This window comes from Nuphar pumila, chromosome 5 (genome assembly GCF_984573655.1).
Source record: "Nuphar pumila chromosome 5, dmNupPumi1.hap1.1, whole genome shotgun sequence".
Taxonomy (NCBI): Eukaryota; Viridiplantae; Streptophyta; class Magnoliopsida; order Nymphaeales; family Nymphaeaceae; genus Nuphar; species Nuphar pumila.
Window position 1 is genome coordinate 19,819,768 of NC_143253.1, and position 26,784 is coordinate 19,846,551.

The following is a 26,784-nucleotide window of genomic DNA, read 5'->3' on the forward strand; positions in this document are numbered from 1 at the left end:
AATGCTTGGGTTATAGGGTTTTGCTTAGTCCACTGGAAGTTTCTTTGTCTAAATAAGTTGCCGTTTTGTTTTTTGATAGCAAAATGTTTCTTTGGGGGTATATATATAAGCAGCTTCTTCTACTCTTTTCAAATGAAACCAATTAAGTTCTTTATATAAAAAGAAAAGAAACAAACTGGAAATGGGTTAGCTTTCATTTGACTATTTTATGTTTGATCTGGCTAGTTCCTTGCTATACGCCTTCTTTCTGCAATTGCATTCTTCTTCTGGGTCTTGAAAAGCTCTTCGCAGAAGTGTTCTTTACTTACATTTAATGCTTTATGAATTGCACATAGAATATGATTGCTAGAATTGCTTACAACAGTTAGCCTGTTGCAGCTGAGCTGATTGCAATCATAGTTATACCAGTATTTGCTATAAGGTTCAATAAGTTTCAGTTCATTTTGTTCATGATCATTTGACTTCTTCAATTTCCTTTGTCTCAGGAAGCATTGCAAACTATTTGAAGCTTTCAGAAGTTGAATCCTTGTACCTTCCAATCCCTGTGAATTTCATTTTCATAGGGTTCGATGGAAAGGGAAACCATGGTGAGTATCCATTATTGCAGTCATATAATATCTTGTCATCTTGTTTATTTTTGTATTTTCTTACATGTTCTCTGTAACATTTAATTCCGTACTTTGGTTATGGATGAATAGTGGCTATTCCATAACCGTAATCATTCTTCTGAGGCATTGTAAATCTTTTGTTTTTTCAAGTATGACCTTGATGACATGAATATTTTTCAGAATTCAAGCTTGGTCCTGAAGAGCTAGAGAGGTGGTTTACCAAAATTGATCACATTTTTGAGCATACTCGAGTTCGACAGGTTGGGGAGCGTTTGAGCCCATTTTCTAAGACTGGCCTAGATGGACAAGCAAGCCACAATCTTCCCCATGTTAGTCATGTAAATTACAAGTAATTTGTCTATGACCTTCTTGCCTCTGTATTTGGTCTTAGATATTATATTTGCCATGTTCTTTCATAACAGATTTGGTCTTACATCTGGTTGACCATTGATATGATTGATTCTCAACACTTTTACAGCTTCTCTGTGCATGCCATCCAAATGGGAGAGAAAGTTACTTCTGTGTTTGAGCATGCCATAGAAGTTCTGTCTCGCAAAGATAATGTATCGAATGCTAGGTAAACCAAGCAGCATAACTGCTATAGATGTTAATCTAATTCCATATTTGCAGTCTAACTTTTGATATTCATCTATGTAGCTATAATAACTGTTGCTTGCAACAGATTAAATGTGATGATTTGGTACTTATATGCATGAGAGTGTGCAATTGGCAATGCAATTCCCAGAGTTTTCTGTTACTGCATTTAGATCCATGTGTAATTCCATATTTTCAGTCTGACTTTTGATATTCATCTATGTATCTATAATAGCTATTGCTTGCGACAGATTAAATGTGATGATTTGGTACTTATATGTATGAGAGTGTGCAATTGGCAATGCAATTCCCAGAGTTTTTTGTTACTGCATTTAGATCCATGACTATATGCTTTATCTTAATCTTTGTTGTTTTTAGTGAACCATCAGCACAGCCAGCATTTGCTGAAACATTTTTACTGATAGCTAGGCCCCTTCTGTTTTTGTCACTGGTGTTGCTTCATTCCTGGAGTTTGAGTTGGTTGCAGTGCACTTGATTTGAAGGCCATTATCTTATACTGTTTTCCTCTTTCCTGTGAAGGATATTACACCATTAATAAATATTGCAAATTAATTTCCCTGTATTGGGGATTTGCCACACAACAGTCCAGAAATGGTCAGCATGTCAGGCTTACGGTGTCATACTGATGTGTAATGAGATTCCAATAGGGTACTTTGAACCTTAGTTGTCAAAACGCTAGTCGGAGCCTAGGCGGAAGACCCTTAAAAGGACTAGTTGAGGCCTAGGCAGGACTAGGCGGGACCAAAAAACTAAACATCAAGAAAAGCAAAAATTTTGTAATAAATAATTAAATTTAGTAACTAACATATGATTCTAACTATGGATGAAGTGTGTAATTCAGTGTAACATGTCGCAAAATTCATGAAATTGCATAATATTGAACATACACCAAAGCTTGGAGCACACTATTCAATTACTTATATATATATATATATATAGATAGATAGAGAGAGAGAGAGAGAGAGAGAGAGAGAGAGAGAGAGAGAGAGAGAGAGAGAGAGAGAGAGAGAGAGGATTATCCTGCCCTTGTTTTGTTAGGTTACTGTTAGGACCTTCCAAAAATCATAGTTTTTAGATGTTTTATACTCTATCTTGACGGTCAGATGTGTTTGCGATTGTTGATGAATGAAGAACATGTAATTGATTAAGCATCTTTATGCTCAGATATGTATTTTAAAAAGGTAAAAAAAACATTGGTTGATCAACAACAACGACAACAACAACAACTACGCCTTCATCCCAAAACAATTGGTTGATATCGTACTAAAATTTTATGAAAATGTTCACATTGTTTACATCAAATCAATTTGAAACAAAGCTTGTTTCTCAATAAATAAGTATTGATAAGCACATCTAATGGTTCAAATTTAGCACAAAACACCTAAAACTTTGATATTTGGAGGGTCTTAATGGTAACGTAAAGAAAAAGGGGATAGGATGAACCGTGTTATATATATATGGGTTAATCTAACATTAAACTAGTTGTGTTTAGCATTAGATGGATTTAATCTTATTAAAATGACTAAAAACCCCATTAAAAGAATGATATTTTTGAAAATGCATGCTTTTATAGGCATTAAGGGTCTTTTGAACTTGGAGAGAATTGAAAAGTCAAAACCTTTTCCAAAAAAGTAACTTTATGAATCTATCAAAGTTACCTTTTTTATCTCAAAAAGTAATCATGTATTTATAAAAATGCCTTCTTTTAAGGGTATTTTAGTTATTTTAATAAGATTGAATCCATCTAATGTTAAACGTGAGTAGTTTAATGTTAGATTAGCCCTATATATAGATAGATAGATAGACAACTAAAAAACAGATTTTATATATGTGTGTGTGTCAAAAACACATGCATATATGTAAACAACAAAAATAAAAAAAGAAGAAAAAAATAAAAAGGGAGAAAAAGAAATAAAAAAAGAAGAGTGGAGGGGCGAGATGAGGAAGACACTTGTAGGCATATCATCCACATATTCTTTTCATGAAAGTGTTTCCTGATGCATGTATATGATCTTTTATAATTTGAAAAAACTGAAGCAGTCCAATCATTGATGATGCTTTCATATATTGTTGTATTAATTTTTTTCATGCGAATTTCATGGCCACCCTTTATTACTAGCCCTTTCATTTTCTTTCTAGCTTTCTGAACTTGACTGGCCACTATCTCTGGATAAATTCTATTGAAGATACCATCTGGCTCAAGAATTTTTTTGTTGGAATTCATTTTCACAGGGATGATGCTGAAATTCTTTGGCAAGTAGATATGGATGTAATGGACTATTTCTTCACAAGTTTAGTTGACTACCTCGATCTTAAAAATGCTTATAACATATTTGTCTTGAACCCCAAGCACGATGCTAAACGAGGTCGCTATGGTTACAGGTAAGTACCTCTTTATGTCTGTTATATGTGAAGAATGATGATGTACTCATACAAGTATGATTTAGCAAGTTGATAAATGAGAGTTTAGCTACATGTTTGTCAGATTTACTGATGACATCAAATCTTTGTATGCGCAGAAGAGGATTATCAGAGTCAGAAATTAATCTCCTTAAGGAGGTGTGTTTTTATTATTTTCTTCTGCTTAAAGTTTTGATGGACAGTTAAATTGGTTTTATTAGATGGATTTATGATTTTTCAGATTTCTTGGTTTTGTTTATATTGTCCATGTTCATGACTGAACGTCCCCTATTGCTGATTTCACTGAACTTGTTGTCTAGAATACGGACTTGCGTACTAAGATTCTTCAGTCAGAAAGCCTGCCAGGAAGTTCTTTTGGTAGGTCAATTTCGATATGGTATCCCCATTGCTACAATGTTTGATCAACTTGTCATATTTATGACGCTTTGGATACATCCCGTGCTAGTAGCTGTGATGTACTAAAACTCTATGTTATTAGGTTAATAAGTGTTTTTTATTTTCTAGATGTTGGTAAGGGGAAGAGGCCACTTTATGGAAAACATCCGATGCTAAAGTTTGCATGGACGACAACTGAAGACATCGACACTGTAGGTTTTCTCATTCTAGCTTGATTTTTGTGAGTTTGAGTAACTAGTTTTTCTTGATTTAATGGTTTGGTTGCTTATTAGCTTCTATAGTGTTTGTGTCTGCTATTTATTTTTAGTTTTTTCTTATATGGTAAACAAAAACCTACCTTTGGTGTAACTTTAAATTGCCTTTCCCTTCAATTTTTATCCGTGTACTACTTGGTTCAATTTCAAAGTTATTAGAGTGATGAAAAAAAAAGTAGAATGATGGCACTATAGTATCTTGTTGAGTGATTATGTTAAAACCTATGTTGTTGCAGGTTGAATGGTCAAATGCCTTTTCAGATGTTGTAAAAGATGTTGAGAAATTATACCAAGGAAATGATGCTGTTTCCATACTTTACACTATTGGTCAAAGGGTACTAATGTTTCCATTTTTGAGTTTCAGATATTGCTGAGCTATGTAAATGTGATGGTTAATATATTGCCCTGAATCTGATCATATTTATCTGCTAGATATTAAATGGTAAAAATGAGGATATGAAGCTTCTTTTCAAGAAGGAACTCAAATCTGGAGAATTTAGTGGTCTTCATCCTGAATGTCTCACTGACACGTGGATAGGGAGAGATAGGTTTGTGATATCCTGTAAGATTGCATATGCATTTAATCAAAGTTTATGTGGTTTCTGCATTGTGATTCTTTTTTTCCCTACTATTATTTATTATGTTTGCGATCTGTGTTAGATGGGCATTTATCGATTTGAGTGCTGGCCCTTTTTCATGGGGTCCTGCTGTTGGTGGACAGGGTGTTCGTACAGATCTTAGTTTGCCAAATGTTGGGAAAACTGTTGGTGCTGTCTCAGGTAATTCTGTTGGCATAATGTTCTGTTTTGATTGAAACACTGCTTTTTCTGTTGGTAGTTCTGTTAGCTTATCAGTATCCATTTTCGATGTAGAATGAAAACGATGTTTTCAAAAAGGTTTGGTGCTAGTAAATTGGTTTGTAACTAACATCAGTTTGTTCCTTCTAGAATCTATGTTCAGAAAAGATTTCTAGAATCTATGTTCAGAAAAGATTTCTAGAATCTATGTTCAGAAAAGACTTCAGAGCGACATACTCTTGAACATGTTCTTGTTTTTGTGGATCTGTATTCCCTCAGTTGTTTCTCTCCATCTTGAAAGATAAAATTAAAGTAACCAGCTGAATTCTATGCTAGGACCACATGCCTTTGTTGGCAATATGCACATACTGATAAATATAACACTTCTGCAAATGCTGTTGTAAAATTAAAGAATCCAACTTGTTCTGGGCTGCTTTGTGTGTTTCAAGTGACGTTGCCAGGATATAGGTTGTTTATGGAAACCAGATTGCCCACATGGCCATGTAAACTCAAAACTTTTGTTGAATTATATGTAATAACCTAGGCTAACTAGGAATCTTTGTTATTTTATTTTTAGTTTAGTTAGCATAGGCCTAGTTTAGTTAGAATAGGATTTTTTTTGTCTTTACTTTTACTTTAGTCTTTTTGACTAGTTAATATTTGACTTAGTAAAAAAGACAAAGAGGCGTTGGGCTCTCAACGGCTCTATTTAGAGCCATTGGAAGCCCAACAACTCCCTCCTCCAAGCCCATTCATTGTGTATAAATATGGGGCTTTGCCCCCTCATAATGTAATGCTTTTCTAGTGAGATTCTCAATCAATAATATATATATATATATATATATATATATATATTCTCTTTGTTGTTGCATACCCTTTTTTGGGTATTTTGTATGAACCTTTGTGGTTCTTGTGAGTGTTCTTTCTCGACACTTTGGTTGGAGCTCTTTGAAGTGTTGTTTGATGGTGATCCAAGAACTCATCTTCTTACAACTTTACAATGTTTTTATCATCATTTCTAGATGGAAACTTAGGGCATGTTTGGTAATGTTTCATGGGATTCACTCTCATGCAAATGAGAGACCAAACATCAGAAAATGAGTGGTGACAAACCGACTCTCATTTGCCTTTGCAACACAAGCTGCCTCTTGTGATTCTGATTCATATGACTCCAAACAAAATTTGGTTTGGAGTCACATGTGGCCCAGCAAACCAAACATATATTCATAGTACCTCATGTGAGACTGGTCAAAGCTTCTAAGGAGTTCATGCATGTTAAGCTGGACTTCCCTGGAAACTTTGTTCCACATCGCCTGTCTTTAGTTTGTGATTCTAATTGCAAATAATTGGACCTTTAACTGATTATCATGTTGCATTCGCAGTCTTAGTAGGTTCTATGTTGCAGTTTTATTCCCTTTCTATTTTAAAATGTTTTGCTTTCTCATATTGATCTTTTAGGTTCAGTTAGATGCTTGAGAGGTTCGTTTATCCAAGCTTTTATGACCTTTTGATAGTGATTAAGTTGCATGTAAGTTTCTACTTTCAATTCAAATAATATTGTTCTATAAGCCATCAGGGGAGCGTGATGCATTTTTGGTTCTCAAGTGTAGTTGCTGTAGAACTCTAGATCAAATGAGTTTTGCTATTTGTTCACAATATCAAAGTTTATCTACAGTTAATTTGGTCTTAAGTCTGTTCATTTTCTTCATTTTAAAGTTGCATATGCATTCTAGAGCTTTACTATGTAAAAAAATGGCCTGATTTGCTGGATCAAAGTAGATATTTAGAGATTGGCTTCGTGCAATGTCTTCATTGTGAAATTAAGAAGAGAATGTATCTGGAGAATAGTCTCACAATTCTATTAGCTTGGATAAATAAATGTCACAAGAAGGAACCCAACATGTAAGGAAGAAATGCAAAAACAAACACTGATCTGACTTTTGACTGTATTGAAAGAATAACCCAAACATGATGGGAACAGAAAAAAAAGGTCTAAATTAACCTTTGACAATATGAAAAGAACTAAAACTTAAGCAGAAAAAGTAAGACACATTCCCTCTTAAGGCATTACACCTGCTTGTTACATAACCAAGCATGTTTTTGACATTCACAAGTATGGGACATGCAAATACCTATCTTGATTCTCTTTGTTTAGAGTATGTGTTTCATTCTGGATCTTACAGACAGAATTCAACATGCCAAAATGGATGAGATGTGCTGGATTACAGTGATGAACTAGGGATTGCTAAATAACATCAGTCTTCATGTATCCTGCATAGAAAATCAATCGTGAACTGACAAAAAGACAAAAATTCCCCTGCAACTATGTCACATGGACACTTCACTTAGTGTGTGTATCCCGTGTTGACATGACACGGCACTTGGACACTTCAGGATAGCCAAACCGGTTTCACACACAATCTACAGTGTCATTAACTTTATCTATTTCCTCTTATGATCTTATTTACTTATTTTCTGTTCACTTGTTCTTTTAAAATTTGTCATCAATTACATTATGTTTCAATTTCAACGTAGTTTGATCATTTGATGTTCCTAATTATTGTGATTTAGAATTGTTTTTTTAATACACACACATGCATACATCTGTGTATATGATCGTGTCCCCTTGTCCAAATTTTTGAAAATTATCATATTGTACCAAGCGCATCTGCATCATGTCCTATTCCTGATCAGTATCCATGTGACATAGCCCTACTGTAAAAAAAATGACAAAGATATATGTTATTTTCAGATGTATTAGTACAAATGGCACAGCACTGTCCCACTCGAGTGGATCATCACTAATCTGACTGGGTGATTCCTCTAGGCCTGATCAACTAGATGCAGTCCATGCAATATAAGCCTTCTTACAAACCCACCTTACCAAAATTCTCAATGTCTTCACCAATTAGATACTTTGTGCTGGTGGTCTAGTCTGAATCTGTTCTTGGAATTCTGGATCTGCTCTCCAAGCTGAACCAACCCAATCTGGTCCTGGCAGCCACTATTTGTAGGCCAACCTAGTGGATTATCTGGGGAGCTGCTCAAACTTCATCGTTCTCGGTTAACAATTGAAGTGGAGAAGCAAGGGGGAGGGAGGAGATATGTGAGCCTATGATAGCAAGGAATGACTTATAGACAGAGATAGAAACAAATACAGCCTCCCCTGCCTTTAAAAAGGAGGATAATTTTTGTTTATTTTTGATGAAATTGATATAGAGCTAAAATATGATAAAAGTTTAGGTTGTTTAAAAAGATAAATAGTATTTATAAGTAATCCAAACACTATTTTTCATTGATTACATTTCAGAAACTCTCAAAGAGATGTCTTATCATTTCTTATGTTTCTCTTAGGTACATGACATATTAGTTCTGTTGCTCTAATTTGAAAATTAAACATCTTCCCGTTAAACCTGGTTGTCATTGATTACATTTCAGAAAAAGTTTCAAGAATTTGATAGTCCTAGATCCATCGCTGACATGGAGTGGATTGGTTGGGGTCATTCTGTTGAAACTCAATTTGTGGTCAAAGAATCATTGTCATTTAATGGAAATAAAAACCTCAGGCTTGCTTACATGATTGTCTCAGTTTGGCTGTGAGGAACTTTTATCATATGATTCTTGTAGAAAAGTGCAAAACTGCACATTATTACTTGCTAGAAACAATGTGAAGGTCCTGTTTGGACTGGTAGCTAGGCTCATGTAACTTGAATCATTTACATGTTGCACTGCCTGGTGCCTAATATTCTGCTAATTTTTTAATCTGCTGCTGTATGGTCTTTTGTTGTTAGTCAGTTTCTTATACTTTTCTTGCATTGGCCTTCAGAGATAACTGAAGCAGAAGCTGAAAATAAACTACAAGATGCAATTCAGGAGAGATTTGCTGTATTTGGTGATGTACGTTTATACACTGTAAAATATTTGTTGAATATTGTAGCACTTGTAGTTTGTTATTTTCTTGTGTGGTTTGTACTGCTATTGGCGGAACATGTTTTTCTGTGTAATTGAAAGCCCATGACAGTAGTTTGTTGAAGACCACCCCACCACTGTTTATGGCTTTTGTTATATTTCTTGTATATGAACAATTTCTATACTATTTATTTATTTGCAAAGTCTTGTGTGGCTTAAAGAAAAATGTTTTACTTCTCTATTACTTGGTATCATTGCTATTTGAAATTCTTATGGTTCTTTTGGTTGTCACATAAATTGCATCAGTTCTTTGGTTTAGGAAGTGAAGGAACCTTGTTCTTTTTAATTTTTTTTGTTTATGTTACATAATTGATGACTACTACACTGGGATCATGCATAAAAACTGATGCAAATTTGGTTCTATTCCAATATGATGCAGCAAGATCATCATGCCATTGACATCCTTTTAGCGGAGATTGATATATATGAGCTGTTTGCTTTCAGACACTGCAAGGGAAGAAAAAACAAACTTGCCCTCTGTGAAGGTATCACTGTTCCTCACTTTTAACCCACAGGCTAGATTCCCATGGAAGTTTCAAATCACCAAACCACTGCTTATTGTGACAGTTTCTGACATTATAAATTCAGTAGATTTTGTCATTTTATAACTTTCCATAATTAAGAAGAATTGTTAATAAAATCTTTGAAGATATTTATGCTCATTGAACAGTATACAGTTCTCCATGTGTGAATCTTGAAATAAGCATGCACAAACCGCACAGTATACCTGACTTAGTGAATTACTTCATTCTGATGTAATTCACAGAAAAAGATAAATAAATAATTTCTCCATCTTTTAAAAGCGTTCATGAGGTGTTTCTATCAATTGCATGTTTGGTTTCTTCTTCCCCTTCTTCCTTTTCCCTTTTGTGTAAAATGTCAGGAGGCTTTGAGCAGAAATTATTATCTGGTTTTTAAAAATATAGAAGCAAAAACTGAAGCTGTTTCTGAGGGCATCATTTGCTTGTTCAATAAACTGGCCATCAAAATGCACTATTTGTTGTTACATTGGCAAGAAAATTGTGGTCTTGATTTGACATAATGAGTTTCCAGATCGCATATTAACTACTTATCCAACATGATCTTACTGTGAAACTCTGGAAAATGTGTAGATAGACAACATATAGGTCCTGCCATTTGACATTAAATTGTTGATGTTTAAGCATGATAACTTCTCGGAGGATTCCTTTATTCATATGTTGTTTAGATAAAATCATTACTTTGCATATTGGCTAACAACTTTCCCTTTGACCTAATCCTATTGCTGAAAATATAATCTATTGAACAAGTGTGGCAAACGTGTGAAAATATAACTACTGTTAAATGTTTTTCATGGAAGCCATTTTTTCTGAAGCAGAAAGAAAATTTTTGTTTAATGCCTAGTATTCCTAGAGTTCATTTTGGTAAACCTTCAACAGAGATGGAAACATCAAATTTATAATTGTTATATGTACTTGTGATATTATTTGGACCAAGTTTTTCTGATCTTGATTAAAAGGAATTGTAAATGGGCACCTGTCTGTCTTCAGTTGCATTTTGTGTAAATTTGATTGTCAGAACACTTTCTGATCAAAATGAGACTGGCAAAGAGACCATTTTTTCATCTCCCCTAAGGAAGATTTTGAGCCTATTTTTGCGAGAGCTATCAAAACTGAAACAGTACATATCTCCATCAGTGAAATTTTCCACATGTATGATATCCTGATGTTTGGACTTCGGGACATGCAACAATCCAGTAACCTGGACATATTTGGTCGGCAAGTGCTGTCTGCTTGCACTTCATTATTGAACAAGAAAAGGAGTTTTTACTTAAAGATCTTTTTATGTTACATGGGATCGCTAATACGGAAACATCTCATCAAACCGGCTTCAGCAGGGGTGCAAGAGAGATAGTGGTTCATCTGCATGGATAGAACAAAAAATAAAAAGTTGAAACATGGATGACAAAAGTATTTATTCTACCAGGAAAAATATTGTTCAGTAAAATAGATCATGTGTCTTCCTACGTACTGAGTCTCTATCTTCTGTGTTTTCAAGGAAATGCAAAGTTTCTCTTGTCAAAAGGTGTAATTTATAAAAAGAAAAAGACAGCTAGCAAGTAAATGTACTGGTTGTAAAAAATAATTGATGTTTGTGACAACCTGTTTGGAGGCTCTGATAATTTCAAACAACCACTCTTTCTAATATGGCAGTAGTTTCTTGATAGGTTTTAGATTGATTGGGGAATGCCAAAAATTCTTTTGTAGAATTGAGTTCTGGGGAGAGGCAAGAAATGAATAAATGTTTGGAAGCTATTGACAAAGGGAACCTGGTGTACCTGTAGCATTTTTTTTGAGAAGCAATAAAAAATAGCATGGGAGATGTTGAAGACATTTAGAAGTCTCTTTTTTCTACATCTACTCAGACAAGTGCATAAAAGCTTATGCATCCATTGCCTTGGTTCTCTAGATTAATGGGTCCATCTTTGATCAGGGTTGACATGTGAACTTCAAGGTGAAGGATATAAACTTCTAAAATCTAATATCTGGTATCTTTTGCTTTTTTACCTTTATTATATCAACATGTTACTGCTTCTCTTAGATATAACTATTTTTTTCAATAATTTTGATTTTTGTTATTTTCACATACAGTATGCTTAAGATAAGAGTTCTGTAACTTTTGAGGAGCTTTGTCCCATCAAATAGGATATCTGACTTCCTGTAAAATATGAATGTTAATTTAGAACTTGATGAGAGGATGCACGACCTGAAAAATGAGCTGCAGGCTTTTGAAGGCGAGGAATATGATGAGAACCATAAGAAAAAAGCCATTGAAGCATTAAGACGAATGGAGAATTGGAATTTATTTAGTGATACACCAGAGGTACTCCATTTCCTTCTCACTAGATATTAAATACAGGCTTTTACAGAATGTCATAACTGTTAAAATGTATATATATATATATATATATATATATATATATATATATATCTTTTTTTCATGTCTATCCAAATACCCGATAGGGGTATTTTGGTAAATTACCTTGTAATTTTTGTTTTTAGGTTTTTCTTTTTTCTTTCTTTTTATCTTTTTATTTTTCCTTTTTTTCTTTTTTTGTTTTATTGTAATTGGACCACTAAGGGCCCCCACCCATCTAATCGTTGAGGCCCCAACAACTAGAAGGGAACCCCTTTGTGGTCCCTCTCTAATATGTTGGCTCCTCTATAAATAGAGGACCTTTCCCTCTTGTAAAGATAAGGCTTTTCAGCCCACTTTGTCTCTCTCTTCAATAATACCTTTTTGCCTTTAGGCACTTCACCCCTTAGTGGGTTATTTATGCACTTTGCGTGCTTGTCTTCTTGGCTCTTTGTTTGACTCTTTTAAAGAGATCTTTGGATTATTGGTGCTTCCTTTATTTTTATTACATGGTATCAAAGCTATTGGATTTTCAATGTTCTTGAAAGACCATTGGGAGCCCTACATTTTCTATCTTTCCCGTCATCAATAGAGCATGAATCAAGAGTTGAGCTCTTCTTCAAACTCAATGGCGCAAACTATCTTACGTGGGCATCAGCTATGAAAATTCATCTAAGAGGTAAGAAGTTATGGGGCTTTGTGATGGGCACTACTCTTGAACCCACCTTAAAGCTCACCAAAATTGAAGGAGGTGTTGATAAAGCTCTAGATGGTGATGACCACATCAAAGCCAATAATGAGCATCAATCCAAGGTAGAAGATTGGGAAAGTAACCATGCCAAAATTTTGGCATGGTTTATGATCAATGTTGATATTAAAAATTGTGCCAACATTGCTAAATTTAGGAGAGCCAATGAAACATGGTTCTTCCTTAAGGATATGTATACAAAAAAAGATCTAGCTAGACAATTTTTTTGTCAAGAAAAGATCAGATCTACTAGACAAGCGGACATGAGTGTCCGTGATTATTTTAGTGCTTTAACCCCTCTTTGGCATGAACTCGCTCTTCTTGAGCCCAAGTGGATAGCTCCGAAAGATATTGAGCTTAGAAGAGAACAAATTGAAAATAAACATTTCTTTCAATTTCTTCATGGGCTTAGGCCCAAATTTGAACAAGTTAGGGCATCTCTTCTTCATAGAAAGTAAAGCCTTACCTATTGAAGATGCTCTTGCCGAAGTATGCCAAGAGGAAACTCGTCTTGGCATAAGCCTTAAGAATGATGAAATTTTGGACGTTACTAGGCCGGGAACCAATATAAAAGCTTATAGACCACCCCATTTTTTCAAAAAATAATGGGTATAGAAAAGGAGTAATTTGTCACTACTGTAATGAACCAGGACATATTAAGCTGATTGGGCAAGGCCATCTTTATTTTATGGATTTTTTGACACTTTCATCCAAGTCATTTTGTAATTTTGTAAATGTCAAAAGTATTAAAGTTTGTCATAAGAGACTTGGTCATCTGAACTTTTTAAAGATGTTTCTTTTTCCTTTTTTGGACAATACTTGTAAAGACAAACACATGACTTGTAAAGATTGCATTTTTGGGAAATCTAAAGCTATTTCATTTCCTCAAAGAAATTATGTTTCCACACGCCCGTTCGAACTTGTTCATTTCGATGTATGGGGTCCCTCTTCTGTTATATCTAAAGGAGGTTTCTCATATTATGTTGTCTTTGTTGACGATTTTACTCGATTTACATGCATTTACTTCCTAAACCCTAAATCTGAGGTTTTCTCATTTTTTAAAGAATTTCATGCAATGGTTAAAAATCAATTTTTAGGAAACCTGTCCATTCTTAGATCGGACTCGGGAGGAGAATACATGTCCAATGATTTTCAAAGATATTTGAGTGAAAATGGAATTTTTCATCAACGTTCTTGTCCTAACAATTCACAACAAAATGGTCTCGTAGAAAGAAAGTATAGAAATATAATAGAGACAACAAGAACTCTATTAATTTCAAAAAATATTCCATTTTTTTGGGCCGAAGCTGTTCTGACTTCAACATATTTAATCAATAGAACACCCTCATCCTCTTTGAAAAATCTTTCTCTGTTTGAAAAACTTTACAATATGTCTCCCGACTATAAAAGACTAAGAGTTTTTGGATGTAAGTGTTTTGTTCTAACCCACAAAAACGATAAACTTTCTTCAAGGGCAATTGAATGTATTTTCTTAGGATATGGCAAAAAACAAAAAGGTTATCGCTGTTTTGACCTATTAAATAACAAACTTTATATTTCAAAAGACATCACTTTCCTAGAAGAAGAAAATAGTTTTTCGCATAACCTAAATGAAAATGTTGATTATTCTTTTTTGTTTAACTTGTTACCTCAAGAAAAATGCATGGACAATCATGTTGAAACTATTGAACCTCCTGAAGCTGCCATTGAGGATCATATTGAACCTCAAAATGATGAGCAACATGATCTACATGAAAACCTAAATGAAAATATAACAAGTCATACACAAGTTTATACTAGAAGAAATGAAAATAACCTTCCTTGTGCCCTTGAAAAATTCTCTCAAAACGAATCGTTAGAAGAATCCTCTCAAAGGAGATCAAAGCGTATTTCTAAAATACCTAATAGATTTGTATCTTATGATTCTTTTTCTCTAAATTTTTTAGCCTGTTTGTTAGCTCTTCATTCTTTCCATGAACCATCCCATTATAATGATGCCAAACAATATGCCCATTGGAATGAAGCAATGAAACTTGAACTTAGTGCACTTAATAAAGCACAAACTTGGAAAATCATTGATTCCCTTAATGGCAAGAAACCCATTGGATGTAGATGGGTTTTCAAAGTAAAAACTAAAAGTGGTGGTTCTTTAGAAAGATTTAAGGCTCGATTAGTAGCCAAAGGATATGCCCAAGAATATGGGGTGGATTATGATGAGACTTTTGCATCTGTTGCCCGAATGACTAGTGTTCGAGCCCTTATTGCAATAACCTCTATTAAAAAATGGCTCATTTTTCAACTTGATGTCAATAATGCCTTTTTAAATGGAGAACTGGGTGAAGAAGTTTAGAAGTTTATATGGAACCTGTTAAAATGTATCTCCAAAAACATGTTGTAAGTATAAATATATATACTTATGTACTTAGAGATACATATACATATAATATATTATATGTATATGTATCTCTACATATATAAATATATATATTTATTCATATTTTTATTTCTTACCCTAAAAGGGTATTCTTGTAATCTTGCGCATATTCCATTTTGGAATATGTTGTAATTTATTTTTGCATTTTACATTTCTTTATTTTTTGTTTTTTGTTTTTAATATTTTTTCATAAAGTGCATTGGGGGTCCCCCAATAGAGTCGTTGGGGCCCCCCAACGGTCACAAATGTGACCGTTGGGGGCTCCCCAACGACTCCTTTGGGAGCCCCCCTTTGCACTCCTTTCATTTTGTATAAATAGGGGTGTTCCCCTTTGTAAATCCTTAAGCTTGAGAGTCTCAAGCATTTGCTCCTTCTATAAAATACATGCATTATTGCATGTTCATTGTTTTTACGCTTTTTTGCGTATTTTGTTCAAGTGTTGTGAGAGTGCTTTCGTGCACTTCTTTTATAAAGTATTTATGCTTGTATGCGTATTGTCTCTTCATAGACAATTTCACATGGTATCAAAGCTCGGTTGGTGATTGAGGATCGTGGGATTCTCCTTTTTTCGAGTGCCTCGAAAACCGTGCCTTCAGATTCTTAGAATTTGAAGTGGTGGATCTTGCTTCTCAAATATTTTAGAAGGATCTTGTGCAAGCTAGAAGTTGAAGCATTGTGTTGGTACTCCCTCCTTTTCTTAACTCCTTAATGGGTGAAAAAGAGTCTCACTTCGCTCTTGGCTTCAAGTTGAATGGGTCCAACTATCATATTTGGGCCGGGAACATGGAAGCTCACATAAAAGGTAAAGGATTATGGGGTTATGTGCAAGGCACAATTCCGGAACCGGAACCCAAAATAACCATAATGGACGGAAGTGAAATCAAGATTCTTGAGAGAGAAGAAAGGATCAAAGCTCTTGAAGAATACTCCAAAAAGCACGACGAATGGGAAATGAAGAACTTCAAGATTCTTTCATGGTTCTTCGCATCCGTTGAAACAAAGATTAATGCCAATATTGTCAAATTCAAAAGAGCATCGGAAGCTTGGCGTTATCTCGAGAAAATGTATACATCAAGAGATCTATCCCACAAGTATTACCTTCAAAAGAAGGCTCTCTCTCTTACTCAAGGTGAAATGTCTATTAGGGAATATTTTGCCGACCTCTCCTCCATTTGGGATGAGCTTTCCATGCTTGAACCAAAATGGAGTGGCGAGGCAATTGAACTCCGTCACAAGCAACTTGAAGAAGATCGGTTCTTCAATTTTTTGAATGGGTTAAGGCCGGAATTGGAGCAAATAAGGTCATCACTTCTATCCTCATTTACTCCTCCTTCTCGTGAAGATGTTCTCACCAAATTAAGTGGTGAGGAGACTCGTATGAGTCTATGTAAACAAGGATCAAATGTTCTTGCGGTTCTTTGTAATTATGAAGAAAATAATGAGGTCAATGCCGTATCAAGACCCAGAAATAATGTAAAGACCTATCGTCCTCCTCATTTCAAATCACAAAATCAAGGAAATGATGGTGGACAAAGAGGAAAGAGAGACTATAGCAAGATCATTTGTCATTTTTGTAAATAACCGGGGCATATCAAGCCCATATGTCCCAAATAGAAGAAACTTCTCGCCATGGCTACCACCGGTGTACCACAAAAGGAAGAGGCATCATCAAGTGGGTCACTCTCTTTAAATCAAATAGTGGAAGCCCTTCAACCTCTCCTCAAGGGAGCTACCTCCGGTGCCGCCGTGTCCACTTCTTCCTTTCCAGGTAAAGTCTCTTGGCTTTTGGACTCAGGTGCATATTTTCATATGTCCCCAAACGTGTTTTCGCTTTCCGACTATTCAAAAAATGTTTCTCCATCCTTTGTTTCCACTGCGGATGGAACCTCTCTTAAAATTAAAGGAATAGGTAATTTTGAAACTCAAGATTTTTTCATTCCAAAAATTAGATTCATACCTAAACTAAACTTAAACCTTCTCTCTATTTCTCAACTCTCGGACCATGGTTGCGATATTAAATTTTTGTGTGATAAATGTTTAATACAGGATCGCCGGTCCGAGAAATTGATTGGGAAAGGCTTTAGAAAAGGAGACTTATACTATATGTAATCTCTTCAAGTTCCAAAATCTTTTTGTAATGTTGCCCGAAACAAAGATATAAATATGTGGCACAAAAGACTTGGTCATCCTAATATCACCAAGTTATGTTATTTACATTTTGCGAAGGACCTATGTAAAAGTTCATTTTCTTGTAATGATTGTATTCTCGGAAAAATGCAAAGTTTACCTTTTGAGCAAAGAACTATGTTCTCATCTAAAACCTTTGAAATTGTTCATTCCGATGTTAGGGGACCCGCACCTGTTGTCTCAAAAGGAGGCTTTTCTTATTATGTCATTTTTGTGGATGATTTCTCTAGATATTCATGGATCTTTTTTCTTAAGTTCAAACATGAAGTTTTTTCATGCTTTAAAACCTTCCATTCAATGATCAAGAATCAATTCAACAGTAATATGAAGATTTTTAGAAATGATTTTGGAGGAGAATATCTCTCCAACCAATTTAAAATATATCTTGAGGATCACAGAATCATTCACCAAAGATCTTATCCTAAAACCCCTCAACAGAATGGGTTGGCCGAAAGAAAACATAGGCATATCATTGAGACCACTAGAACCTTTTTTATTTCCCAAAACATTCCTAAAAATTTTTGGGCTGAAGCAACTCTTGCTTCTATTTATCTGATAAATCGCTTACCTTCTAGGATATTAGGGAAAATATCCCCTTTTGAGATTTTATATAAGCTCGAACCTGATTATAATAGGTTACGAGTCTTCGGGTGTAAGTGTTTCATACTTACGGATAAAAATGACAAGCTCTCTCCCAAAGCTATCCCCTGCGCTTTTATTGGATATTCTGAAACTCAAAAAGGATTTCGTTGTTGTGATCTTCGAGATGATAAGTTATATGTCTCTAGAAATATAATTTTTTTGGAAAATGAAAGTGGATTTGAAAAAATGTTTCTCAACAAGAAAATTTTGATTGCTCCTTCCTTTTTGAGTTATTGTCTAGTAATGATGATATATCTAGTGATGATGATGTATCATCAAACCATGATGAGGAAATTGATGGTGATATTGAAGAACATAACCCACTCAATGAACAAGAAAACAAAATTTCAAGTGATCCAATAACCTACTCACGCAGAAACCAAGACACCTTTAGAAGTGCTATTGATTAATATAGTGAACTTGTTCCTGCTCTCGATCACCGAAGATCTGAGAGGAATAGGAGACCTCCAACTCGTTTTGTCTCTTTTGATTCATTTTCACCCCGATATAGGGCTTGTCTTAGTTCCATTCATTCTTATTTTGAACCAGGAAATTTTGAAGAAGCTCAAAAATGTATAGAATGATAAGAAGCTATGCAAAATGAACTTAATGCTCTTAAAAATGCTGAAACTTGGGATTTTCAAACTCTACCCATAGAAAAGAAAACTATAGGTTGTCGATGGGTTTTTAAGGTTAAAACTAAGAGCGACGGATCCCTTGAAAGGTATAAAGCTCGCTTAGTTGCAAAAGGGTATGGGCAAGAGTATGAAATTGATTATGAAAAAACTTTTGCTCCTATAGCCCGAATGGTTACAGTTAGATGTCTTATCACTATTACATCTATTAAAAATTGGAATATTTTTCAAATGGATGTGAAAAATGCTTTTTTAAATGGTGATCTTAATGAAGAAGTGTATATGGATGCTCCACCAGGCATGAAGATTCCTAAAGATAAAGTTCTTCGTCTTCGAAAGACCCTCTATGGTTTGAAACATGCCCCCAAAGCCTGGTATGACATATTTACCAGTGTAATGCTGGAAAATGGTTTCTCCTCATGTTATACTGACACTGCTCTATTTACTAGAAAATCTAAGGCAGGGATTGTGATATTATTACTATATGTTGATGACATGTTAATTACAGGTGATGATGTTCAAGGAGTCAAGGGCATTAAGTCCGTCTTGACTTCAAAATTTGAGATGTCAGACTTGGGTTTTCTGACATATTTTCTTGGAATTGAGGTTGCCTATTCGCAACGTGGTTATTTTCTATCTCAGTCTAAACTTGCTTGCGAGATTATTGACAGGTCAGGAATTTCTGATGACAAAGTATGCGAAACTTCTGAAGTTGTGGGAGCAAAAATGAAGATTGACGACGGTGTTCCTCTAACCGATCCTACTCCTTACAGGCAGTTGGTAGGTTCTTTAATGTATCTTAGCATTACTCGACCTGATTTGTCACATGCTATACACATCGCCAGTCAGTCAGCACGCTCCTACAACCGTTCATATGAGTGTTGTGCTTCGCATCATCAGATATTTGAAGGGAACTGTGAATAAGGGAGTATTTCTATCTTCTTCTTCTGAATTGAAATTACTTGCTTATACTGACTCAAATTGGGGAGGTGACCCTAGTAACCGTCACTCCACCACTGGCTTTTGTGTTTTCTTAGGTGAGTCCTTGATCTCATGGCGATGTAAAAAGCAACAGAAGGTCTCTCTGTCATCCACCGAAGCCAAATATAGAGCCATGGCATCCACTACCATGGATATTGTATGGATTTGACGCCTTTTGGAAGATATGAGAGTACTGATCAGAGAACCAACAAAGCTGTGCTGTGACAATAAAAGCACAATTTATATTGCCAAGAATCACACCTTTCACGAGCGAACAAAGCATATAGAAATAGACTGTCACTATGTCAGAGAAGAATATTTGAAGAAGATCATTGATCTACCATACATGACGTCTGAGTATCAACTTGCAGACTTCTTCACAAAAGCACTATGTTCGCTCTTGACAAACTTGCGGTTATCACACCGTAAGTTTGAGGGGGGGTGTTAAAATGTATCTCCAAAAACATGTTGTAAGTATAAATATATATACTTATGTACTTAGAGATACATATACATATAATATATTATATGTATATGTATCTCTACATATATAAATATATATATTTATTCATATTTTTATTTCTTACTCTAAAAGGGTATTCTTGTAATCTTGCGCATATTCCATTTTGGAATATGTTGTAATTTATTTTTGCATTTTACATTTCTTTATTTTTTGTTTTTTGTTTTTAATATTTTTTCATAAAGTGCATTGAGGGTCCCCCAATAGAGTCGTTGGGGCCCCCCAACGGTCACAAATGTGACCGTTGGGGGCTCCCCAACGACTCCTTTGGGAGCCCCCTTTGCACTCCTTTCATTTTGTATAAATAGGGGTGTTCCCCCTTGTAAATCCTTAAGCTTGAGAGTCTCAAGCATTTGCTCATTCTATAAAATACATGCATTATTGCATGTTCATTGTTTTTACGCTTTTTGCGTATTTTGTTCAAGTGTTGTGAGAGTGCTTTCGTGCACTTCTTTTATAAAGTATTTATGCTCGTATGTGTATTGTCTCTTCATAGACAATTTCACAAAACCACCGCCTGACATGAATTTAAATGGTAAAATTTTGAAATTAAAAAAAGGCATTATATGGTCTTAAGCAAGCTCCCAAAGCTTGGTATGACAAGTTTAGTAATGTATTAATCAATTTGGGTTTTATTTCTTGTTATACTGACATTGCTATTTTTGTTAAAAAAACAGGTGACTCCATTGTTATTCTACTTCTTTAGGTTGATAATATGATCATCATTGGAAATGACAAAAAGGGAGTAAATGATGTCAAGTCCATGTTAAAGAAAACTTTTGATATGTCTGACTTGGGGTTTTTGAGATATTTTTTAGGTATTGAAGTGACATATTCTCGTCGAGGATATATTTTTATCTCAAATGAAATTAGCAGCAGACATCTGTACCAAATCAGGAGTTTCAGAAGAAAAGAAAGTTGAAACTTCTGAAGTTATAAATGCAAAGTTGAGACATGAGGATAGCATTCTTCTTGAGGATCCTACCCCCCTATCAGCAATTGATTGGATCACTTACTTACTTATCCATTACCCGTCCGGATATTGCTCATGCGGTTCATGCTGCAAGTCAATTTCAGCATGCCCCTACTACAGTTCACATGGCGACCGTGATGTGGATTGTGCGATATATCAAAAACTCCATCTCCAAAGGGCTTTTTTATCCTCTTCTTCATCTCTTGAATTAACTACTTATACTGATGCATATTGGGGGGAAAATCCCAATGATCGAATCTCAACTACTGGTTTTTGCATTTTTTTTAGGAGAATCTCTCATTTCGTGGAGATGTAAGAAGCAACAAAAAGTTTCTCTATCATCCACTGAAGCTGAATATCGGTCCATCGCGATGACAACTATGAAAATTGTGTGGCTTAGAAGTCTCCTCTATGACATAGGCATCCTCATTTCTTCTTCCATCAAGATGTGTTGTGATAACAAGAGCGCTTACACCGCTAGCAATCATACATTTCACGAGCGAACCAAGCATATTGAAATGGATTGCCACTATATTCGAGACGATTTTTTCAGAGGAACCATCACACTACCATTTGTTACTTCAGAATATCAGTTGGCTGACTTCTTCACCAAAGCGCTTCCAACTTCGCGTTTTATGTTTCTTCTTGGCAAACTTTCGGTCTTCTCCCCGTAAAGTTTGAGGAGGCGTGTTAAAATGTGTATAGATATATACTTATATATATATACTTATATGTATATACATATATGTATATATATACATATATCTTTTTTTCATGTCCATCCAAATACCCGATAGGGGTGTTTTGGTAAATTACCTTGTAAATTTTGTTTTAGGTTTTTCTTTTTTCTTTCTTTTTATCTTTTTATTTTTCCTTTTTTCTTTTTTTGTTTTATTGTAATTGGACCACTAAAGGGCCCCACCCATCTAGTCGTTGGGGCCCCAACGGTCACATTTATGACCGTTGGGGCTCCCAACGACTAGAAGGGAGCCCTTTTGTGGTCCCTCTCTAATATGTTGGCTCTTCTATAAATAGAGGAGCTTTCCCTCTTGTAAAGATAAGGCTTTTCAGCCACTTTGTCTCTCTCTTCAATAATACCTTTTTGCCTTTAGTCATTTCACCCCTTAGTGGGTTATTTGTGCACTTTACGTGCTTGTGTTCTTGGCTTTTTGTTTGACTCTTTTAAAGAGATCTTTGGATTATTGGTGCTTCCGCTATTTTCATTACAATAACTAGGTATACTAATTGGTTGAGAACTTTAAAATGCCCGTGTCTCCTCACTTTTAGATTTAGTCTATTTTATTGGCTCTATGGTTTTTTCTTTTTCTTTGAACAATCTATGCTCCCAACATGACATTCTTTTTCTGCATTGAAGGAGTTTCACAATTACACTGTTGCAAGAGATGCTTTTCTTGCTCATCTAGGTGCTACACTTTGGGGATCTATGAGGCATGTCATTTCACCTTCAACTACTGATGGGGCATATCATCACTATGAGAAGATATCTTTTCAACTATTTTTTATCACCCAGGAGGTATTCTTCTGCTCTGTTCATGCATTCTCATTCCCTCACTTGCGTTCATAGGCAACCCTCTTCTTTTTGATCTTTTGTATCCTTGTCTTGCAGAAAATATCACGGATTGATAAACTGCCGGTAGATCTTAAGTCTATCATGGATGGTCTCTCATCTTTGTTGTTGCCGTCTCAAACTCCTCAGTTTAGTCCACATATGTAAGTACTGAGTTATTTGTGTCATTTTCGGTAAAAAGTTCAATGTTTTTTTAAGTTATTTGGGGGTTGGAAGTGGTAGCTTTATCGATAAAGTTGCACTATCTTAGTCAAAGGATCTTGGTTTTGAATACTGATTCTACCATTATTTTTTCATGTAAGCATCACCATTCTGTGTATCAATATTCATAATTTTGTCTGTTTGGCAATAGCAAGTATGAGAGTACTTGTTCTCAGCCAAAGTTTCAATCAATTGTTTGAGCTTGGTTATGTGGGGTAAGTGTTGAGGACTCTAGCCCGAATCATTTTGGTTTTACATGAAATGCTGGTCTCAAAAGCTAATTTCCAGGTTCATCCGTAGCCTAAATTGCTTGTACATGTTGTTTCTCTTGGCATGAGGATCCTTCAAACTTTAATGTCACGAACATGGAGAAAGCTAGAGAGGTTGCTTGCATTTATAAAAACTTGTTTAACTGTACTTATTCTGTAACTTGGCAGGCTGACTCTCTCGGACGATCTTGCTTTAGCAATGGCTTTCTCAGTTGCACGACGTGCAGCAGCTGTCCCATTGTTGCTTGTGAACGCAACCTACAGATCAACAGTTAGATCATATCTTGATTCCTTGATTCTTCAGCATCAGTTGAGGAGTTTAAACGAACATGGTTCATTTAAAGGTTCCTGCCACCATACAAATCTTTTTTTTCTAGTGACGTGTCTCTTGCTTCCTTGAATAACCTTAACATGCTTCCATTTGTGCAGGGAAACATCCCTATAGCAGAACTACTCTGGAAGTTCCCATTTTCTGGTTTATACACGCTGATCCAATCTTAGTGGACAAGTACTATCAAGCCAAGGCGCTTTCTGATATGGTCATTGTTGTCCAGTCAAGTTCTTCATCTTTTGAGAGCCATCTTCAGTGTAATGGACAGTCACTTTTGTGGGATTTAAGGTTGGAGTACTGTTACTTGCAAGAAATAAAAAAAATCTCTTCTTTACCAAAGTTGTTTTAAAAGTTGGCACATGTTCCTGCAACTTGTTTGTGTTTCAACAGAATGCCTGTTAAAGCTGCTTTGGCTGCTACTGCTGAACATCTAGCTGGATTGCTCCCTCTTCACCTGGTTTACAGTCATGCTCATGAAAATGCAATGGAGGTAAAACATCTTTTAATTGACGTTCTAAAAAATTAGGATGTGGGAAAGGGTTTTTTTGATTTTTGTTTCTTCATCAGCAGCTTGCTAGTGTAACTTTTTTAATGCCATCATGTGTAGGATTGGATTTGGTCTGTTGGATGCAATCCTTATTCCATTACTTCTCAAGGCTGGCTTACCTCGCAGTTCCAATCTGATACAATTGCTAGGAGCTACATCATGACTGCCCTGGATGAGTCACTACAACTCATGAACGAAGCCATTCGTCTCCTTATTATGGAGAGGACAAGTATCCTTCTGTAACTTGTAAACTAGCATCTAAGGGCTCATGCATTTGTGTGGTTAGCTGGATACTTGTGGCATTCTTGCTTGGTGGTTACCATCTATCGAGGAGTTTTTGGTTCACCAAATCTTGTAAGACTGTAAGATTCGGCAATAAAGCTTTCAGTCTCTACGATAGGTATCACTTGCAAATGTGTTGATGGTTCCTAGGATCATAGTTGCCAATTATCCTGATCGCAAAGTAAAATAGCAAACATAAAAAACGAAAAATCTTTCTTCTAGTATTTGCATAATTGCTGAATGAGGGCTATGAACATATGCAAACCTTCAGCTTAATATATATGCTCTTTTGAAAACAAAGCAGACTAACATGAAAATATGGCGGGTTAGCACCATATTTCAAAAAATTGAGTTTGGACTTAATGAGGGGTGCACTTCTGGGCTTCAAAGAGGGCATATCAAGCTAATTTGTGAACAAGATGCACATGGGCATCTGTTAGTGTAAAGGGAAACTCTGCTCACCCTCTTTGCAAGAACTGGTCTTTCATAGACTTTCCTTAATAATGAGCAGCTGCCCAAACCTTTAAGCTGTTCAAATCTCAGGAGCAGAACCTGATACACAAGTATTCTTCTGTTGTTAGCTTCTGGAGACGAGTAAGTGTACTTTAGGATTTCTGAACTCATAATCTTTTCGTGGTTTTTTCTTTCTTCAGTATGACATTTTTTTTGTCTGACTGCAGATTGCAACTGCTACTGGTGATCTACGATACAGGGATGCTGTGAATCTCATCTCTCTACTCGATGATGCATCCAAAGGGTGAGGGACGAGTCCTTGCTTTCCATATGCCCCCAAAAGTTACTAAAAGGGTGCACTTGCAGTACCTTGCCATATACACTAAAAATGGTTTCTGTATTTCTGCCTTTTTGAAAATTTGCCACCTTCTTGAAAGCTAACATTTTACTACCTGTTTGCGGTCGTTTATTGTATCAGTATCTGGTGGGAACTATCAAAAATAGCTTTGAGGTTCATACAGTTGTTTCTCTAGAAGGTGCCAGCTGTTTCACTGGCCGATCAAACTTGATCTGTAACAACTCAGTTTTTTTTTATTTGGGCCCGGGTTGGACCCTAACCCGGACCCGACCCGGATTTGTCACGGGCTTAGTCGGCTGCGTGCTAATAAAAGCACGCAGCGACAAAGGGAAGGAGGTCTCTCGAAACTTCCTTCCCCCCTTCTGTTCTCTCTCTCTCTCTCTCGATCGACCCCCCTTGCCGACCTCTGTGTTGCCGAGCACCCCCATCGGCGACCCCCCTCCTTCTGACTCTCTCGTCTTCTGTGAGTTGCCGGAAAATCCTGTTAGGCCGCCACCTGCGACCTCCCGTCCGATCATCGACAGGCCGGAGCTTCGCCGGCGACTCCCCCCCCCCTTCTTCAGCCGTCAGCGATTGAAACCATCAGCGACCGCCGTGAACCCCCGATCATCGTCGTCGACGATCGTCTGGCCATCCATGCCTCGCCATCGGCCGTTCGTGGACTCCCTCGTCGCCGCGATCTTCCCAGGTGCGTACCCCCTCTACCGCCTCCTCTTCCCTTTTTCTTCTTCCCTTCGTCGACCGGCAGGGGCCAAAGCCCTTGCCTGTCGGTCTGTTACGGCAAGGGATAGCCGTCCGGCTGGGGCTTAAGCCCCTACCACTTTGCCGACAGGTCGGCAGGGGTAAAACCCCTACCGCCTGTAAGAAAGGTTTCGACAGGGGTTTTGGGCCCCCTGCCTGCCTTCTCTTTTACCAGGGAGGGTCGAACCCCCTCTCTGTCTCAATGCATAGGGGAGGGTCCGACCCTCCTTGCTCCTTGTTAAGGCAGGGGAGGTGGTCGAGCCCCTCCCTGCTCACAGTTGCGGTAGGGGAGGGGGTTGAGCCCCTCCCTGCACCCCCGTCTTCTTCTCTCCTCCCTTCCAGTTGGCAGGCTGGCAGGGGCGACGCCCCCTGTCGCCTGTGTCCGACTGGTTGGCAGGGGGTGATGCCCCCCTGTCGCTTGTTGTTGATTGACTCGCAGGGGTTTCCAGCCCCTGCCCCTCACTCTCTCTTTGTCGCCTGAAACTTTTGGATTGGCAGGGCCCCTACCTGTCGTTTCTGGTAGGTCGACAGGGGTTGGAGCCCTGCCTGTCCTTTGTGGACAGGGGTGACGCCCCCTGTCGCCTGCATAGCATATGCCTGTAGGGGCCTTGGCCCCTGCCTCTCGTTTCTCGGCAGGTCGGCAGGAGCCGAATCCCCCTACCCTTTTTGCTGTTTCAGCAGGGGCCATCGGCCCCTGCCCTTTATCTTTTCCAGCAGGAGCCGATGGCCCCTGCACCTGTTCTTCGGCAGCAAGGGTCATTGGACCCTGCCTCGCATTTCTTCAAGGTTGGCGGGGACCGTTGCCCCCTGCACCTTGTTTGTTTTTCCGGTAGGGGGTTTCACCCCTTTGCCTTGATCTTGTTGCCTGTCTCGTTTCTAGCAGGGGGCTGCGCCCCCTGTCCTGTTTCCTGTTGAGGCAGGTTCAGCAGGGAGCCTCTG

The 26,784-nt window shown here is 36.9% G+C and overlaps 1 protein-coding gene across 1 annotated transcript in view; it reads left to right on the plus strand.

Annotated features, from left to right (window-relative positions):
• The window catches only part of LOC149837026 (uncharacterized), a 37,524-nt gene that overhangs the window by 4,788 nt on the left and 5,952 nt on the right, over positions 1-26,784 (plus strand). The window contains exons 4-24 of the mRNA XM_090007210.1: positions 486-587; positions 789-957; positions 1,087-1,185; positions 3,456-3,605; positions 3,743-3,782; positions 3,944-4,001; positions 4,149-4,231; positions 4,531-4,629; positions 4,727-4,842; positions 4,955-5,073; positions 8,918-8,988; positions 9,440-9,545; positions 11,783-11,922; positions 22,451-22,609; positions 22,703-22,806; positions 23,302-23,477; positions 23,563-23,752; positions 23,855-23,954; positions 24,072-24,240; positions 24,805-24,887; positions 24,974-25,050. Of these exons, the coding sequence (XP_089863336.1) occupies positions 486-587; positions 789-957; positions 1,087-1,185; positions 3,456-3,605; positions 3,743-3,782; positions 3,944-4,001; positions 4,149-4,231; positions 4,531-4,629; positions 4,727-4,842; positions 4,955-5,073; positions 8,918-8,988; positions 9,440-9,545; positions 11,783-11,922; positions 22,451-22,609; positions 22,703-22,806; positions 23,302-23,477; positions 23,563-23,752; positions 23,855-23,954; positions 24,072-24,240; positions 24,805-24,887; positions 24,974-25,050 (2,410 nt within the window). The remainder of the gene's footprint in view (positions 1-485; positions 588-788; positions 958-1,086; positions 1,186-3,455; positions 3,606-3,742; positions 3,783-3,943; positions 4,002-4,148; positions 4,232-4,530; positions 4,630-4,726; positions 4,843-4,954; positions 5,074-8,917; positions 8,989-9,439; positions 9,546-11,782; positions 11,923-22,450; positions 22,610-22,702; positions 22,807-23,301; positions 23,478-23,562; positions 23,753-23,854; positions 23,955-24,071; positions 24,241-24,804; positions 24,888-24,973; positions 25,051-26,784) is intronic.